The sequence below is a fragment of the Lissotriton helveticus genome, chromosome 11 (assembly GCF_964261635.1).
Source record: "Lissotriton helveticus chromosome 11, aLisHel1.1, whole genome shotgun sequence".
Lineage (NCBI taxonomy): Eukaryota > Metazoa > Chordata > Amphibia > Caudata > Salamandridae > Lissotriton > Lissotriton helveticus.
Genome location: NC_136072.1, coordinates 938,186,627 through 938,205,457, shown reverse-complemented (window position 1 = coordinate 938,205,457; position 18,831 = coordinate 938,186,627). Strand labels below are relative to the sequence as shown.

General features: G+C 42.9%; 1 protein-coding gene across 6 annotated transcripts in view; it reads right to left on the bottom strand.

Annotated features, from left to right (window-relative positions):
• Positions 1–18,831, bottom strand: part of MORC2 (MORC family CW-type zinc finger 2) — a 597,165-nt gene that overhangs the window by 235,805 nt on the left and 342,529 nt on the right. For all 6 annotated transcript variants that reach the window (XM_078667274.1, XM_078667271.1, XM_078667273.1 and 3 more), the window contains exon 18: positions 18,614–18,746. In XM_078667274.1, coding sequence (XP_078523400.1) covers positions 18,614–18,746 — 133 coding nt within the window. The remainder of the gene's footprint in view (positions 1–18,613; positions 18,747–18,831) is intronic.

Here is an 18,831-nt window from a genome sequence, read left to right as displayed (position 1 = left end):
TCCTCCCATTGAATAACATTGTCAGAATCACCTTGAAAAGTTTCTAAGTGTGAACTTTAAAACAGCTTTTTATTCAGGAAATTCATCACAGTAACTAAAACGTTTTTTTGCTAATCTGGTTTCAGCTTAGACCCCAGGACTGAATCTAAGATCTAGTCCTGGAATTCCAAAGTAATCCATTAAGTAATCAACTGTACTTTCCTATGAAAAATCCATTGAGCTCAATGCTAGAGTGTGTTTCAGAACTGTGTTGCTTATTAGCTATCCTGTAATTATTGTGTGTACAAACGTATTGCTCCTCTGCAAAGTATTTACCTGAGAGTACTCGTACCTTGAAAAGTATATTTTTATAACTGTTGGTCCTAAAAATAAAACAACTATATCTGAGGATATAACAACAATTGGCCTGGAGTTCAGTTCTTTAGTGTGTGAAACCTTTTGCTGAATGAGTGTGTACAACAAATGCTTTACATCGTCCTCTGGTACTGCCTTACTGCTTGACCAAGCTACCACTTTGGAGTAAGGTCAGTTCTGACTTTAACCTCTGTTATACCTCTGGGGTTGGTGGACTCTATACACACTGTACTTCCTTCTAGTCCAGTATATATATAGAGCCACTTTCTCACACTTTTTTTTGGGTATTAGAAAGTGAAAGGAGTACACGCCTGACCCGTGGTGTTGTGGTGGTACATGTTCTATAGCCCATTTGAGAAGGAGAGACTGAACCTCTTGTTTGTTGTACAAAAACAATGGTCTTAGACTATTTCTTTTTCAGAATCGATTCAATCAATTCACAATTCAAAATTGAACTCATTAAGTGGGCACATATACCATGTTACCCACGGTTCAATCAATGTATAAGTTTGTCAACAAACACAACAAGCAATTAGCAACAACAATGACTCAAAAAATTATTATTCTGGGGCAATTTAATTCATTGCATTTCTGGCTGTCTAATTTTTAAGGCATTTAAGGTTGCCCAAAGAGAATGTGCAAAGAAATAGAAATATAATGTGATTTGAGAGAAAAGTTAAGAGAAGAACATAGAATAATACAAAATTTACAATATTTCCCAATAATATATACAACGTGTGAATTTAAACAAAAGTAAATTTATCAAGGTCCTGGTGTGTATTGCAAAGAAACTGCACACAGTTCATCAAATAATGGAGACACTGCTTCCACACTGTTGTTTGCACTAAAATGTGTAAGCCACCATCCAGGACAAGCTAGAGCGTCGACGTTTCGACTCGTCTTCAGGCCTTCGAGGTGGTTTAAACCTTGGCCATGCGAGTCTTCATCAGGACTGAAATTAAGGGCAACCAAGGGAGCAGCACCTGCCCTAAAACATAATAAATATGTGTGTCATGTTGTTGCTATTGTTCCAAATGCGATCATATATGAATCGCATATGTCCATGGTAAGAATTAAACTTACCCAATGGCGATTGGACCTTATTTGATGTGGCTCTTAACTCTGCTGGTAAATTAATTACCTAAAATCGTAAATCTTACCTGGAGCAAGCAGAGGACGAGGCATAGGAGGAGTGGGCTGCGTGGAGAGCCCTGACCAACAAACAAACAACCACCAGCCGATACCAGCCGCCACCAGCCGCGCCGCCGCTCCGGGACTTCACAACCCGGCAGCCCTTGCGGCGGCGCGTTCCCTGACGCGGTAGACGCGCCAGGAGGGGCCACAAAAGAACCGAGCCCTCGGTGGAGCGGGGGGGGACGTAAATCTTACCTGGAGCAAGCAGAGGACGAGGCATAGGAGGAGTGGGCTGCGTGGAGAGCCCTGACCAACAACCAAACAACCACCAGCCGATACCAGCCGCCACCAGCCGCGCCGCCGCTCCGGGACTTCACAACCCGGCAGCCCTTGCGGCGGCGCGTTCCCTGACGCGGTAGACGCGCCAGGAGGGGCCACAAAAGAACCGAGCCCTCGGTGGAGCGGGGGGGGGACCTAAATCTTACCTGGAGCAAGCAGAGGACGAGGCATAGGAGGAGTGGGCTGCGTGGAGAGCCCTGACCAACAACCAAACAACCACCAGTCGATACCAGCCGCCACCAGCCGCGCCGCCGCTCCGGGACTTCACAACCCGGCAGCCCTTGCGGCGGCGCGTTCCCTGACGCGGTAGACGCGCCAGGAGGGGCCACAAAAGAACCGAGCCCTCGGTGGAGCGGGGGGGACGTAAATCTTACCTGGAGCAAGCAGAGGACGAGGTATAGGAGGAGTGGGCTGCGTGGAGAGCCCTGACCCAACAACCAAACAACCACCAGCCGATACCAGCCGCCACCAGCCGCGCCGCCGCTTCGGAACTTCACAACCCGGCAGCCCTTGCGGCGGCGCGTTCCCTGACGCGGTAGACGCGCCAGGAGGGGCCACAAAAGAACCGAGCCCTCAGCGTCGCGGGACGCGAGCGGGACGCCCGGGGCTAAGCCCGGGCAAAGGGCGGGCCCTCTACGGCCCTCTGAGGCACGAAAAGGCCAGGCAAGGCCACCCCCCTGATATTTCCTGCACCGAGTTGCAAAGGTACTGTACCCTTCGATCCTTAGTTAAGTATGCGTCGTGAGTTGTCTTGAGTTGAATAAGAAACCGTACACTGTTGCACGATAGCCACATTCTGTTGCCCTGCTAACACCGGGCAAATATTTGGAGTTCATCCCTGGAGCAACGTTTAGTCTCCTGATAACCTTTAAAAGCCTATCGTTACCATGGGTAAAAAATTGGTACCCGCTGCCACTGAGCCACTCAATACCTTAGACTCTTATCTAGTACAAGTTGTCAGCAAGATCAATAATGAAAGAAGGCAATCCCTAGGTTTGAGCCAATCGTCAACTTTGCCCCGAGAAAGCCCTCCCTCCAGTGCATTAATGCCCGACATACCTGTAGAAAACCCTCCCATATACATACCAGACTGTAATCCTCTAGATATTGGCATGGAGGACGGTGACTCAGACCCACTAGCAGATCTGTCTACAAACGTTGTCTCTGATTCTAACCATCAGATAGACACGGTGGATGAAGTTCCACCACCCCAGCTGCCTGTAGTACGGGCTGTGAGAACCTGCAGAAAGTCTCAGGCAAAGCGTGGGGGGAGACAGCAAGGTAGGAAAAAGCTGGCTACATCACCAAGACAGGAAGGGAAAACCATAGAGCTTGACGTTGACGAGGAGTCAAGACGCATCATTGATGATGACCTATTTAATAGGATTCAAGACATGATAGACATGAAAATTAGGACAATTATAAAGCCTATGATCGGGAAATTGGATAAATTAACTTCCGAGGTTAAAAAGTTGGGCGGGTCACAAAGTAAGCTGATTGAAGAGGTGGAGAATCTATCTACCCTCGTTACAAAACTGGTGGCCACGGACGCGGACGCGGAGGATATCCCATTGGAAAGCCAAACACAGACTATCCCGCAAGGGCAGCCAACAGCATCGCCATCATTACCATCATTATCTGTGCCCAGCCAGGAACTAGTAGGAGATGCCTCCGCATTACCATTACTATTACCATCTGCCGCATCAGCACGCCTGCAACAAGAGGATGACTCAGCCCAATTCATCATGGAAGCTTCTCCAGTAGTACTGGTATTGGCAAATGTCCCTGTTCTATCACAAGACAAAACAGAATCTAACCAGGGTTTAAAAGATAAAGCGTTACACTGGCTCACAAACAATATGCATATGGCATATCAAGGGTTTGATCAATTAGCAGGGGACATTGTTATGACAAGGAGGGTTTCATGGATTGGGAATAAGCCAAAAAAGTTTAAAGGGGACTGCGTAATATTAAACTTTGCTAACGCTGAGGTACTCCCAAACATCCTGTCTAACATCTTTCCACCCCAACGACGAAATGGCTCTATAATCCCCCTCACCCTGAAATTCTTTTATAATGAGATCCAGTTTGCTACCTTCCCCAATATCCCTAGACCTAGGAGATATATAAATACCACCAGCTGGGGAGGGGATACAAGACCCCGATACAATAATAATGACCGTTATCAGCCCACGCCAAATCATGAGACAAGAAAATATAACTATCCGATCGAGCCAATTGCCAGATCAGTAATGTCGCATGGGCCCACTACAAATGGTTGGGGTCCTGGAATTCTGGGTTACGATCATAGAGCTCAGGGTAATGGGTTTATATCACGGATGGGAAATGATCAGTCTTTGATGCGCCCAAACATCCCACGTCCTATATGGAATACAACAGCCAGTGGATGGAGCCAGGTAGCTACCCCTTTTGATTGGGGATTTGGAGTGGGGAACAGGTATGGTCCTTTATCAAATTTAAATGATCGTGATTGACTCACAGATGGAACTGATTTGGCATTTGATGTTCTGAATATGCCACCACCCAAGAGAAGTCAACACACCAATGGCCAAGACCTCAGTGAGCTCACCCCCCAGACAGTGTTAGAGGGCCAAGTCATATTAAATCATGACCATCTCCTTACACTAAATCGGCCGGAGCACTGTGCAACCCAGAGCCCTGTCAGCGATAAATCACAGAGTCTTTTGCAAGTGGGAAGCAATGAGAGGACAAAACCGTCACGAATAGTTGAAGGGACCCCGGCGGGGTTCCAAGAATCTAAGAAACCCACAGATTCCTGCAAAATTATATGCTGGAACATAGCAGGGCTAAGTGTCAAAAGACAGGACAAGGCATGGTCAAGTTTAGTCTTAAGTCACCATATCATTGCACTCCAGGAAACCTGGGATACTTCCGCCAATCTCTGGTGGGATGGGTTCACCAGTTTCACAAAACCAGCAGTCCCCAGTCGCATGGGGAGAGCCAAGGGAGGTCTAGTGATCTTGTTCTCTTTAGACTTGAAGGGAAGTTATAGGCAGATAAGCACCGATTCCCACAATATCCTAATGGTTGAAAGGGTGATTAACAATACCAGCAGGACTATATACATAAACTTCTACAATTCAGGTAACAGTGATTACAGAGGTTGCAACGTTGCTAATTTAGACAGTATTTTAAAAACAGTAAGCCAGAATATCAAGTATGTTTTTGAGTTTATTTTATTAGGCGATTTTAACATTCATTTGTGTAACCTAGCCTGTAGGGGAAGTAGTGACGATGGGGACGAGGGACCACAGGGCCCTCATTTTGAACACTCTGCAGAGGGGGAGGAGCTAGAAGAACTGCTGGCTAACTTCGACCTTTATGAACCTGATGGCGGGGTGAGACTGCCAACTTTTATTGGTGCCCAGCAAGGCACAATAATAGATTACATCTTTGTTTCACAAGGTTTTCTAAATCGGATTATGGATTATCGCACAGTACAAACACACTTTAGCGACCATAACCCGGTAGTACTCGAAGTGGCTTGGGGGGCCCAGATGGGAGCATCCCCAACAATAGCAAATCTAGCCCACCCCTTGAGGACTACTGACCAAGATAGGCGAGTGAAATGGGCTAAAGTGATCCCAGAAAAATTTTATGCAAAGAATTTCCCCAAAATCAAGGACAAGGTCGAGATCTGCAAAAATCATTGTGCGCAGGGCAAAGAAATAGTAGAGTCATTTGAGCGAATATGTGGCCAGGTGTCACAGGACCTTTTAGCAAAGCCAAAAAAAGGAATTCCAGGAACTATGCGCTGGTTTGACGCAGCATGTTCAAATGCCCACAGATCACTGCTGGTAGCCCTAAAAAATACACCTAGGGTAAAAGATGACATAACCAGACTAAGGAAAACCTACAAGTTAGCTATAAAGAAACGAAAGGACACCATCAAAGGCGAAGCATGGGAAAATCTCCTCTCAGCGGCAGTGCTGAAGGACAGCAGGAAATTTTGGGAGATCATTAAACAGCCTTTATTTTCAGATGATAATAATGAACCCATGGACTGCGTCATCCCCGATGAAAAATGGCTGTCTCATTTTAAAAATGTTTACGGGGATGAGGATAAAGAAGTTAAAGATGTCCCGTTGGTCACTGTAGCTGTCTGCCCTATCCTTTTTAACCCTCAAGAAGTGGAAAAAGCAATCTTGGCTACTACAAAGCACAAGGCACCCGGCCCTGATGGTGTCCCTGCCGACTTTATGTATTCACCAAAACTGTGGGCAGAGGTTTTGTCAAATGTGTTTAATGCAGTTAATGGTAACCCAGTTCCAGCCTCATGGGCTACATCCATTATCGTTCCTAATTTTAAAAACAAAGGTCAGCGGGATGATCCCGCCTGTTATAGGCCTATATCCCTCTTGGACTCAACTGTAAAAATCCTAGGCCGATTCCTTTTAGCTAGACTGAGGGAAAATGTCGAGAGCTGTGGCCGGTTGTCCGAGTTACAATAAGGCTTTAGATAAAGAAAAGGGACCATTGAACAGTGCGTTAATTTGTATTTGCTTATCTCCAAATACACCGTGGCCAAGGAGGGGTCCGTGTATCTTGCATTCATGGACCTCTCCTCGGCTTTTGACTTGGTCAATAGGTCAAAGCTGTGGCTGACCCTGTTGGAGATGGGCATTGATGAAGCCTTGGTCGCGTTCATGGCCACTTTGCACCAGGAGCTCTCTGCAGCTGTGCGTGTAACAAATGATGGTAGACGTACCCCCCCTTTTAAATCTTTAAAGGGGGTACGGCAAGGTTGTATACTAGCCTCCTTGCTTTTCACCATCTACATCAATGGGTTGGGCGCACACCTGCGGGGGCAGGGAGCCGACGTCCCGCGTGCAGGAGATGCCCAAATCCCGGCACTTCTGTATGCGGATGACGCTGTGCTGATCGCTCGCACGGGTGTCGGCCTTCAGCACCTTTTGGACGCTTTCGGCTCATTCATGGAGCGTTTGGACCTTAAGGTAAATGTAACTAAGTCGCATACAATGGTAATGGGGCGAGAGTGTAACAAGAAAAGTCATAAAACATTTTCTTGCAGGGGGGACATTGTCTCCAAGGTATCTACATTCCCCTACTTAGGTGTACTGTTTGACCAGAAAGGGTCCTGGGGGCCACAGATAAGAGCAAAGAGGTTGGCTGTAATTAGATCGTCATCAGCTCTTCTTGGCTTTGCTGGCAGGTTAGGGGCTAGGCCTATGGAAGCCCTCTTAAAAATCTACAAGTGTAAATCTGTGGCCATTGCATCATATGGTTCCGCTTTATGGGGGTATGTAAATTTAGATCTAATACAGAGAGCAGAGAATAGATTTATTAGAACCCTGCTTTCTGTACCACAGTTAACCCCAACTTACTCAATCCACAAAGAAGTGGGCCTACCCTATTTGTCAGATACTCTGAGCATGTCCCCTCTGATCTTTTGGCTGAAAATGTGGATGAATGAAGAACTTCCCCTGAACCATAAAATTATGCACGATGTTTTGTCCTTGGACAAATTTAACAAGATCCCATGGCTGGCCTATTTAGCTAAAACATTCGCAGACTTGGGACGCTCGGAGCTTTTTTCCTCCCCAGAGAAAATTAAGGTACAAGACATTGACTTTATAAAAAAGTCATTCAGGGCAAGGAAGGAAGTACTTCGTGAGGAATTTGAATTGGTGAAACCATCAGTAAGGGAACATTGCCTCCTGATCCGCCCATCCTCACTTGCGTCTTACCTTAGTTTCGTCACAATCCCCTTCCACAGGTTTTTATTAACTAAGTTTAGATTTAATTTGTTACATTTTCATCTAGGTTCTTTTAAAACTTGGCAGAAGCCGGATTGCCCCCCCCTGTAGCTGTGACCAGTTTTCTGTGCAGGATACAATGCATTTCGTTATGTTTTGTGGGTTGTATATAGAGCAGAGGAAAAAATATTTGTTCCCTATCCTGAAAGAGGCCGGCTTCACCCAAGTGAGAACGGCCCTGCTTTTTTTACAACTACTGCCTAATCCCCGCATTACTTTCTGCATAGCTAATTTCCTGGTAGCCGCCTCAAGGGTGAAAGCTGTCTGCCAAACTTCGCCTTAAAGTAAATGTTTCATTATGTATGATCATTTTATAAACGTAACATTTTTTAATTGTGTATAATACTTTTTTAAAAACTGTATATTTATATTATCGCTCTTAAGAAAAATACTTTGTATGAAATGTTTTATTGTTTTTTCTTTGTATGACTTTGAATAAATCGAATAAAGATATTCTGACTGACTGACTGACTGACCCAGCGCTCCACAATTTTGGTAGGGAAATGTTGCAGGGAAATGGGTCTGTAGTTCTTGGAACAAACCGGATCTAAAGAAGGCTTCTTCAGCAGGGGAGCTATCACCGCCTGCTTCCACTGGGCTGGAACCATACCCGTGGCAAAAGATTGATTGCAAATCAGGCGGAGAGTGGGAAATAATTCCTCCTCAAACTCCTTCCAGATCTTATATGGCACTGGGTCCAAAGGAGAACCAGAAGAGATCCCCCTTGCCAACCCGCTGAATGCTTCTTCCGTAAGTAGCGGGAACTCTAATAGAGGTTCACCCAACGACCAAACCTGCTCGTTGGTCTTGTCTGCCAGCGCCCCATGATTCGTGGCCAACGGACAGTCAGTCATAGAGGAGTCCTCCAAGTCCTCAATGATTAGCTCGATTTTCTCCTTAAAGAATTTGGCAAGATTCTCACAAAGTTCCAGAGACGGAACAATGGAGTTCTTAGAACACTCAGGGCTAATAAGACTGTTTAGTATATTAAAAATGCTCCTAGAACTATTGGTATCATTACAGATCATGGAAGAGTAGTAGTCAGCCTTAGATTTCCTAATCTGATTCTTGTATTCTAAGATTTTAAGCTTCCACTGCATCCTATAAGATTCCTCATATTCGCGCCTCCAGCATCTCTCCGCTTGCGGACTGACGTGGGTAGGCCAGACGGCCTTTCACGAGGTTTCTGATCGAAAGAGGGTTTTTTAGAAGTAAGTATGATATGGGGAGAATGGCATACGCAAAAAAAATAACGTAGAGGGTGAGTGTCTTGCGCACCGAGGTAAACCGAAGAAACTATGTCGAACCGGAGCACAGCAATTCACGTCCGATCCCGATGGCAGAAAAAAACAATCTAACAATGGAGTCGATGCCCATGCACACTATCACCGAAAGGAGGAGTCACCTACCTCGTGACTGGAAAAGACTTCGCCAAAGAAAAACAAACTGCAAACATCCGGACTCAGCACTAGATGGCAGGAGTAGAGTATGCAAAGCATGTGATCTACAGCTCACATGCCTCAAACATTACATTTTAGGGTTTTTACTGCTGGAACATGCAGACGTACATGTTCGACATTTCAATATACAGCACCCTCTCTTAGGGATAGTTAGGCCTGCCATATAGTGTCTTACTAACATTAAAAAGGTAGGTCTGGACTTTGCCATTACCTTAAATAGAAAAGTTGAGTTCGCAGTTTTAAACTGCCCTCCCAATCTTCAGTGGAAGGTTAAGAGACTTTTACCTTGTCCTACTTAGGGTGGTACAAAAAGTGAGCCAGTCCCTGGGGGGACACTAACTTACAGGCCCTGGGTACCCCTAGTACCATATACTAGGCTTAACAAGTTAGGCTATGCCAATTGACGCACAGCCATTACACTAGCACCTAGTAGTCAAAATGGGGGCAGAAAGTCAGGGGTAAACATGCAAAAAGGTCCATCCGTTGCGTCTTTGACTCTTTATTCAAAATCTTCTGTAAGCATTACAGTTGTGCGCAACCAACGGTTATAGGTTTCCTCAGGGCAAAGAAATCCTGCGTTGTCTTCCGACACGTACTCAGGGTTCAAAACACACTGCAGTATGACTCAAACAATTCTCCTACATAAAATCTTGGGACAATATCAAACTAGAGAACCGTATCTGTTAGTTGTGCGTATAAATTCTTGATACTAGGTCAGAGCCACCATTGGCTTCTATTCCTCCGGGGCCGTGTACGGCAGCCATCAGTCAGCATGTCCTCATACAGCATCTTCCTACACTATAGAGGACATGCTGACCAAATGGCTGCAGAACACGGTCCTGGATGAATAGATGCCAATGGTGACTCTGAACTGGTATCAAGAATTTATACGTACAACCAACAGATACGGTTCAGCAGTTGGATGTTGTCCGAAGATTTTATGTGGGAGAATACTGTTTGAGTCATTCCACAGTATGTTTGAGCCCTGTAGTACGTGTCTGAAGACAACACGGGATTTCTTCGCCCCGAGGAAGCCTATAACCGGGCACTTTGGCTGCGTACAACTGTAATGCTTACAGAAGATTTCAAATACAGATTCAAACAATCAATGGAAAGACCTCTTTGTTTATCTATTTCGACTAAATGTTTGTCACTTTGACTCCACTCATGTTCTTTTGTAATGTTGCCTCTCAAATTGGTGTAGATATGGTTAATTAATGGAATATTTGGCAACAAGCCATTAGAGGTGGGCAACAGTTGCTCAATATAATAAGAAATAACACACTTGGTAGTGAGGCAAACGGGTCCCCTAGTTGCCAATACTTGTTCTTTCTTGTAAACCTGCAAAAAAAAAAGCTGTCTTTCTTACTCACTCTCAATTTCTACCGCCTCATGCACAACACAGCGCACCTCAAGGAACTCCACTTGCTCTCTATACACAAACGAGCACAGTTCAAACTTGAGTCAAGTCATACATGTCTTCTTACGAGGGTTCTGTGGCTCCATCTTGTGCTTCTTCTCGAACTTAGGGGCTACAACCTTTGTTTTTATGGGAACTTTGACATTTGCCCCATACATTAATCAAGCTGTTCAGCACGGGCAAGAAGTGAACTGTTTCTACCATGCAGCTTCACCTTATGGTGATATTCAGCCCTCTGGATGACAGCAAGATATGACCTGGTGTCATTCAGCAGGGAATCCTTCACTGGTAATGTCCAAAGTTTACAGTGTAGTTGTGCAGAGGGTCATCTCCATAATCTGTTGGAGCAGGCTCATCAAAGGGGTAATGAGGCTGTAGCTCATGCTTGTGATCAGAGTGAGTGAGTGTTGGTGCTTATAATGAAGGCAAAAGAGGCGTACAGGGCTGGTGTTGCATCCTTCTTTACTTTTTTTTTTAAAAGTGAAAGGAAACACTTAAAGTTCATTTGATATGGCCTTGTCAAATGTGAACTTTTTTTCCCTTCACATTGAGCTGGCCCAGGCTCTTTCTATGGGAGCCATGCAAGCATTTAATTGTGCGAGGGTGAGTGTACATTTTTCCTCTGCCTGACATCAGGCTGTTCAGACAGTTACAGTGGTGGTACCAACTCACTCAACATCAAAGCAGGTGTCGATACATGCTTTGAAGCAGACTTTAGAATTGATTTCAGTACTGAAGGAGATGTTTCAGTGTCTCAAGACCAAGGTAGAGGCTTAGGGCTTCTTCCAAGTGAGGTGGACTGTCAATACCAAGTGGGCTCAAAGACAGTGGTCATCACCAGCTGTCGAGGCATTTTGTGCAGTTTAGGGACCGTAGCCCAGTTAGTTTGCGGTAGATGCTTGCCCTGAAGCCAAGGCTCCTACGAAGCATGCACACGGGAGGGAAAATCCTCAGATGGTGTGAATGCTTTAAGTCGAGTCTGTGTTCTGACTGTAGATTTTGAGCAGGGGGCCCTCAAGACTGCTTGTCCTTAAAGTCAAAAGCACAGATTACACAGCTTCTGAACTCTAATTACCTTAGCCTGTGGGGATACCAGATGAGCCTTCACTTCTCTTCATGGGAGGATGCACCCTCAATGTCCTTGATGCTGGGCTCAGTCAATTGCTTGGATAATACTGGGGACTGCATTTTATAGTGCACCTACTAGCGTTTCCTTTAATTGTGGATGGTTTTCTTGGTTTTAAAAAGGTGACTGGCCGAACACTTCCATTCCTCATGGTGTCTGGGTAAGCAAACGTAAAGGATCCTATGGGGGTCTGAGTAAGGGATCTTGTTGCTCGACTTAAGAAATAATATAAAGGCTGTTTTCTCTGTAAAACGAGTTATACTCATAAGTCCTAGCCTGAAAAAACCCTCTGATTTAGGTCAATTCGAAAGCAGTTGTCAGGCAGTGTCTTCTACAGGTAATACTGATCCCAATAAACTTGTGAACTACTAGTCCATCTCGTTCCTTCCCCTTCTTGGCAAGGTTATGGAGGGTCTAGTTAATAAACCACTTTCTAAACATTAGCAGGACCACCACTTAATAACCCTCCACACTCTGGTTTAACAACTTTCCAAAGTACGCAGTGGCAGTAGCTGATTCCATCAGGCTATTGTTGGATGCTGGTACTCCTACTACGCTGGTACTACTCGATCTTTAAGTTGCCTTCAATACAGTCTCACATTTCATCATTCTTCAGAGACTTTATGAGATAGGTGTATATGGAAAGACCTTAGACTGGTTGAAAGATTTTCTAGGATACAGAGCCCAAGCGATCTCAGTATAACCCTTTAAATCTCAAACCATGACTATGGATAAAGGGGTCACTCACAGTTCCTACTTAAGTTCTAACCAAGATCCGGAGACAGCTAAAATCAGGTTTATTGACGGTATGAGGAAGGTAACCACATGGATGACTCTCAACTGTCTACAACTGAATGGAAACAAGACAGAAATATTGCAGTTCGGTAAGGCACAGGCCCTTTGGTCTGAAGACTGGTGGCCATCCGAACTGGGGCCAGCTCCATTCCTAAGAAGTGTAGTCAATAACCTTGACTTTCTAATGGATTACAAACATTCCATGAAAGAACAGGTAATGTCCATCTCTGATACCTGTTTCAGTACCATGTGCCTGCTCAAAAAGGTGTTCCGTGTGGCTCCCGTTGAGGTCAAGGAGAACTTTGACTCAAGCCCTAATTATGCGTCACCTGAATTATGGCATTGCTCTTCTGGTGGCTGCCAATGAGAAAACTATTTCTAAAGTGCAGGTAGTCCAAAACACTGCAACACGCCTGGACTGCAAACTCCCTCTGGGCTCCCCTTATGCTCCCACCTTAAGAGCACTACACTGGCTACTGATCTAAAAATGCAACCTGTTTAAGCTTCTCGGTCTCACTCATAAATCTCTGGCAGGCAATGGTCCTGCCGGTTCATGGACAACAGCGATGTACAAAATACAGATGTTAAAAATATTGAGTAAAAATATTCACACCAGAAATGTCAACTCCTATACATAAACAGGTAAGGACAAAAATATTGACTAAAAATATCCTTGTAAAAACTATAGATGTATAAAATATCTACTTTTACATCAACATAAAATAAAATAATATATAAAAAAAATATAACTGACAAAATCAAATACATTTAATATACATTTTAATAAAACACATACTTAATTTATATTTACTTTAAAACAATTAATGAACTATTATTTTTAATTTATGTTAAAAGTTTAAAATAATATAAAAAATACGAATAATTTTTTTAAATATAAAAAAAAATCTGTGAGATTAACAGTGGGGAAGTGTTGGATAGCGGAGGGGTAAACATAACTATTACGACTCCAATGAATGCACCTGTAGGGTATATTTTGGATAGCAAAGGGATAAAAATAACTATTCCCACTCCAGTGAGTGCAACACTAGGGAAAGTGTTGGAAAGCGGAGTGGTCAAAATTACTATTCCAACTCCAGTGGGGAAAGTGTTGGATGGCGGAGGGGTAACATTTACTATCCCCACTCCAGTGAGGGCAATAGTGTTGGATAGCGGAGGGGTATTATGTACTATTCCCACTTCCGTGGGAGCAACAGTAGGGAAAGTGTTTGTACAGCGGAGGGGTAAAAACTACTATTCCCACTCCACTGAATGCAATCATAGGATAAGTGTTGGATAGCGGAGGAGACTTTTTTTTCATACCCACTCCCGTGAGTGCAAAAGTAGGGAAAGTGTTGGATAGCAAAGGGGTTCAAAATTACTATTCTCACTCCAATGAGTGCAACAGTAGAGAAAGTGTTGGATAGTGGAGGGCTAAAATTACTATTCACACTCAGTTATAAATAATATACACATATTAAAAATAAAAATAAACAATATTTAAAAAATGAAAAATCAATTATATTAAATATATAGAGAAAACCTACTAATAATTACATATAAGACAAACCTAGAAATATTATATAAAATAAAATAATAAATACTTTTTTAAAAAAAAGTTCATCTAGGAAATATTTACAAACAAAAACATTAATACATCATTGTATTTTTTTTTATTTCCTACCCTATAACACTACACCAAAACTTCAACATTTTAAATTAAATTTACTTCCATAATTAATATAATAAATCAATTGAAAAAATATTAATAAAACAAACATTCATTGACTGCACACACTTAGGGTAACACTATAATATCCACAGCATACAACAAAACTAAACTATAAAATAATAAAACACAATTAAAACTTATTTTTACATTAAAAACTACACACACCACAACACACACCTAACATTAATTACACAATTACCATGATAAACCTTTTATTAATTTAATACCAACATAATTAATAAAAAATAAATAAATTACTTAACACCCTGTACCCCTATAGACCCCAAAACACACACTTAAAATTAAACAAATACCATAATTACCAATTAATTATTTAAAATTAACAACCAATTAATCATTCATCAATTAAAAATAAATTACTTCCCACCCTTTACACCTATAAACACCACAACACACACCTACAATTACACAATTACCATAATTAACATTTAATTAATTAAAATGAACAACCAATTCTGAATTAATAATAAATTACACATTTCAAACTATAAAATGTAAATCAAACTAATATTAATAAATAAAACAATCAATTAATTTAATATAATTAAATTACTTTCCACCTTATTCCCCTATATACCCACAACCCGCTAGAGCTAAAAATGCAAAATTCTAATTAAAAAAAAAGAACTACAAAAAATGTAACATCTTAAAAATAAATGCAATTCTTACAAAAACATACATCATATACAAATAAAATATATACTTAAATACACAACAATAACTTTAAAAAACTAAGGGGCACATTAGGATGGCGGGCGGGCTTTGCCCGCCCGCCACCCTAGTGGTAAACGGGAACGCCCGCCTATAGGGCGGGGGTCCCGAATTGAGGATTAGGATGCGCCCACCACACAGGCAGGCGCAATCTGTATATTTACCATTGCGGCGGGCGGAGCTGAAATCTCCGCCCGCCGCAATGGTAAAAATGCACCTTTTACATTTCAAAGTGCAACATGACAGGCACCGCGCGGTGCCTGCCATGTTGCACCTTGAAATGCGGGGGGGGGGGGGGGGGGGGCCGCAGGGAGTCTCCGCATGCCTTTCCAAATGCATTATGCAAAGCCCATTGTAATACGGCGGGCGGTGTCTAAAAGACACCGCCACGATGTTAAACGTTTTCTGCCCCGGGAAAACAGGCGGGCGTTGTTTCACACTGCAGCGATCCCTCCCGCCATCCAAATCTGGGGGGGGTGGGAGAGACAATTGGGCTGATTATGTCGGGCGGATTTCCTCCGCCAGGCTGGCGGTAGCCACCGCCAGCCTGGCGGAGGAAATCCGCCCGACATCATAATGACCCCCTATATTTTTAACAACTATATTTTTGCTAACGATATTAAACAATTCGATATTTTTAAAAAAAACGATATTGCTTACCTGGAGTCGATATTCTTACCACGATATTCTTGCTTTCGATATTTCTGAACCATGATATTTAATACTCGATATTTGTACAGTTCGATATTTTTTACTCGATATTCTGTCTGCACACCAGTCCTGCCTACTTGCAAGCAAAGCTTACTCAGTACTGCCCTAGCAGAAATCTTAGATCGAAGGATAAAGCCTTGATAAGTCCCTGCCATATCTGTACCACAAGGTTTGGAGTCGGTCATTCTCTTACTTAGTCCCCCACCACTGGAATAGTATTCCCCACCATAAACGATCTTGTGCGGTCTTCAGGAGGTTTAAAAACTTTTGAAAACCTGGCTCTTTTGATCTGCTGTCTTACCTTTGTTGCATGAAGTGCTGAGAACTCCTTCAGGAGTGAGATGTATGCGCTATATTAATTGTCGGTAACATAACATAACTCAGTGGAGGCAATTCAGTGTCTGGAGTCAAACAACTTTGCTGTATCTCAACTGCCCCAGAAAACCAGATGCGGTACAAAAGGGGGTGGTGATGGACGGAGCATCTGAACCAATCAAACACTCACACCCAGTCAAAAGATCTGGGTTTAATCCATCACCGTTCTTTAGCCCACTCTGCCACCCCAGTTCAGACATGGCTATGTGCAAATCAGTCTGACCCTGTGCCTCATGGGAACAGTCCAGCCCGAACTGCCAAACCATGCCTTTCCTGGACCGGAATCAAGCTTCCGAGGACCGGTTTCTGGCATTCCAGCCGTCTTCAGCCCGGCTGGCTTGAATCCAGTGGCAAAGTGAGCAAGAGCTATATTAATTGTCGGTAACAACACATAACTCAGTGGAGGCAATTCAGTGTCTGGAGTCAAACAACTTTGCTGTATCTCAACTGCCCCAGAAAACCAGATGGCAGAATAAAAGAAGTCTACAGTGGAGCCTTTATCCTGTAAATAGTGGGTTACAGGAAAGGATCACAAGTCTCCTCGAACCCGAAACCTTTATTTAGTGAGCCCAACACTAGAAGGTGAACTCGAACTACACACTAATATTTTCACCTTAAAGCTGCTTTTCATTAATACTTTGAGTGCTGAGGTTGTTTTAGAAACCCCTTTTAATTACCGCCATCAGCAATACTGTTTTTTGCAGATGTTATTGTACACAAGTTTATTCTGTTTTTTGTGGCAATCACCCTTGATAAAATTATTTTCTGCCATGACCACTTCTACTTCCCAAGTGTGCGGTTTTCAGTGTCAAGAAAACCTAGAGGCAACACACTAAATTGGGAACTTTTTCCACAGTATAGGTGAAGATGACTAAACTGGTGTATCCTACGACATTGGCAAATCAAGAGTGAAGTAAACAATGTCGCGATTCACAGTTTCTTAATTCCATCTCCAGATAGCACTAAGAGGGAAGAGGCCATGAACTACTAAAGTCAATCTACTGTTAGCACGGTTAAAAAAATAACAAAAAAATGCATGGCTACAATTCATCTGACACTCAAAATCATGTTTAAAGTGTTCTAAGACTATATAGTCAGTGTTGCAAAGTGACCACTTTTAGCTAGTCACAGCAGTTTGTCATTATTGTTTTGGAAATTGCCTGCTAATAATCATGAACTCCAACAGTAGGATACTGCTATCCAGTGCTCATTGTATGTGTTGTAACCCCAAAAACATGGCAAAATTAGCGTAAAACTTGATTTTCTCATTTAAAACTTTCCTGTACGGCCATAATATATGGTACAGGAGTACACCCAAGGCATGGATAGTTAAACACCACTTGTGAACTGTAGCTCCTATTGTGGCATCCACTACTGTGCAGCCCCTATTGTGGCATTCTCTACCGTGGCCGTGAAAACATGGCTTCAGGACCACCCTGTGCAGCCTAACAGCAGTCACTCAGCTTAAACCCTGCACTGACATTTTTGACAGGTAGTAAAACCTGATTTAAACATTAAATGAGTGCCCTTGTGCATCTTGGTGCCCAAAAGCTAGAGTACTTAATATTTACAACAGAACATATATGACATTAGAAATAGCATGTTCCCACTGTGACTAGACCCAAAACTACATTGTCATTGGTTAGGCTGGAACATAGGAAAAGTCAGTCTATGGAAGATGTTCTACCAGGATTGCTGTGCTTCCATATCTTTCATATCGGGGTGCTAGCTCTTAGATTCTGAATTAAGTGGGAGACAGATTATTAGAAGTCCCCTTTGCCAAAAACTGGGCTACTTTCTGAGTAGGGTTTGTGCTCCTTAGTCTGATATAATATTTGTTTGCAGGCTTTGAAACAAATGAGAAAACAAAACATAAAACTTTCCACACTGAACTATTGGATGATAGATCTATAATCTGCAAGTCTATATTAAATTAATGTTGCATAACCTTAGCAGCTGCGCTCATAACCCATCTGGCCTTGCAATCTTCGTACTCTAACTTATCAGTTAGACATATTGAACCATTTCAGCCAATCTCCTCTCCTTCAAGCTTTAAGAGAAACTAATGGCAGAAAGAATGAGAGGATTTGTAGTTACTATGTTTGGCCCAATTGGCATGCTCTGTTTCCATATAAAGGACACCAAACCGTGGAACTTCCTTGCTACCGATAACCTGGTTAATTTACAAATCTAAAACAGATTCAGGTGTGGGGCTTCCACATCTATCTTAATCCAATCTTCCTTACGTGTAGCATGTTCAAATCAATGCAGTCTTCCATACCTTGCAAAACACTTTGTACAGCATGTCTTCACAAGTTCAAAACTGCCTTAATTTGCAAACAATAACCTCTTTTTTTTTTTTTTAGCTCACTAGTAGAGGGCTACTTTTATTTTGTGCACATGCCTATTTTCTGTCTTAGTACCCTGCCAACAGAAGACACCAGTGGTGCTTCTTGATCTACTCCCTAAAGAGCCACACAATTTACTCACTGCTTATGTACCTACAATGCCTCCATGTCCACAAAGAGAACTCCGCTTCATGGCTTCTTCATGTACTAACTAATACATTTACTGTCAAATTGGCAATCAGGTCAATGCATTCACACTTCAAAGGCGTACCTGTAAGGCATCCAGCTTATCTTGCTGCTGTCTAATTTTTTCACTCAGCTGCTTCTTCTTCTCCTCTGGAGATACAATGTCTTTCTTCAAGACACCAGTAGGAACTTTCTGCTTCTGCTCCGGTGCCGCACACCTATACCAGTGAGAGGAATCGCACAAAATCAAAGTATACTTCAAGATTAAGAAAATGTTAAGAAAATACACAATTTAAAGATGAT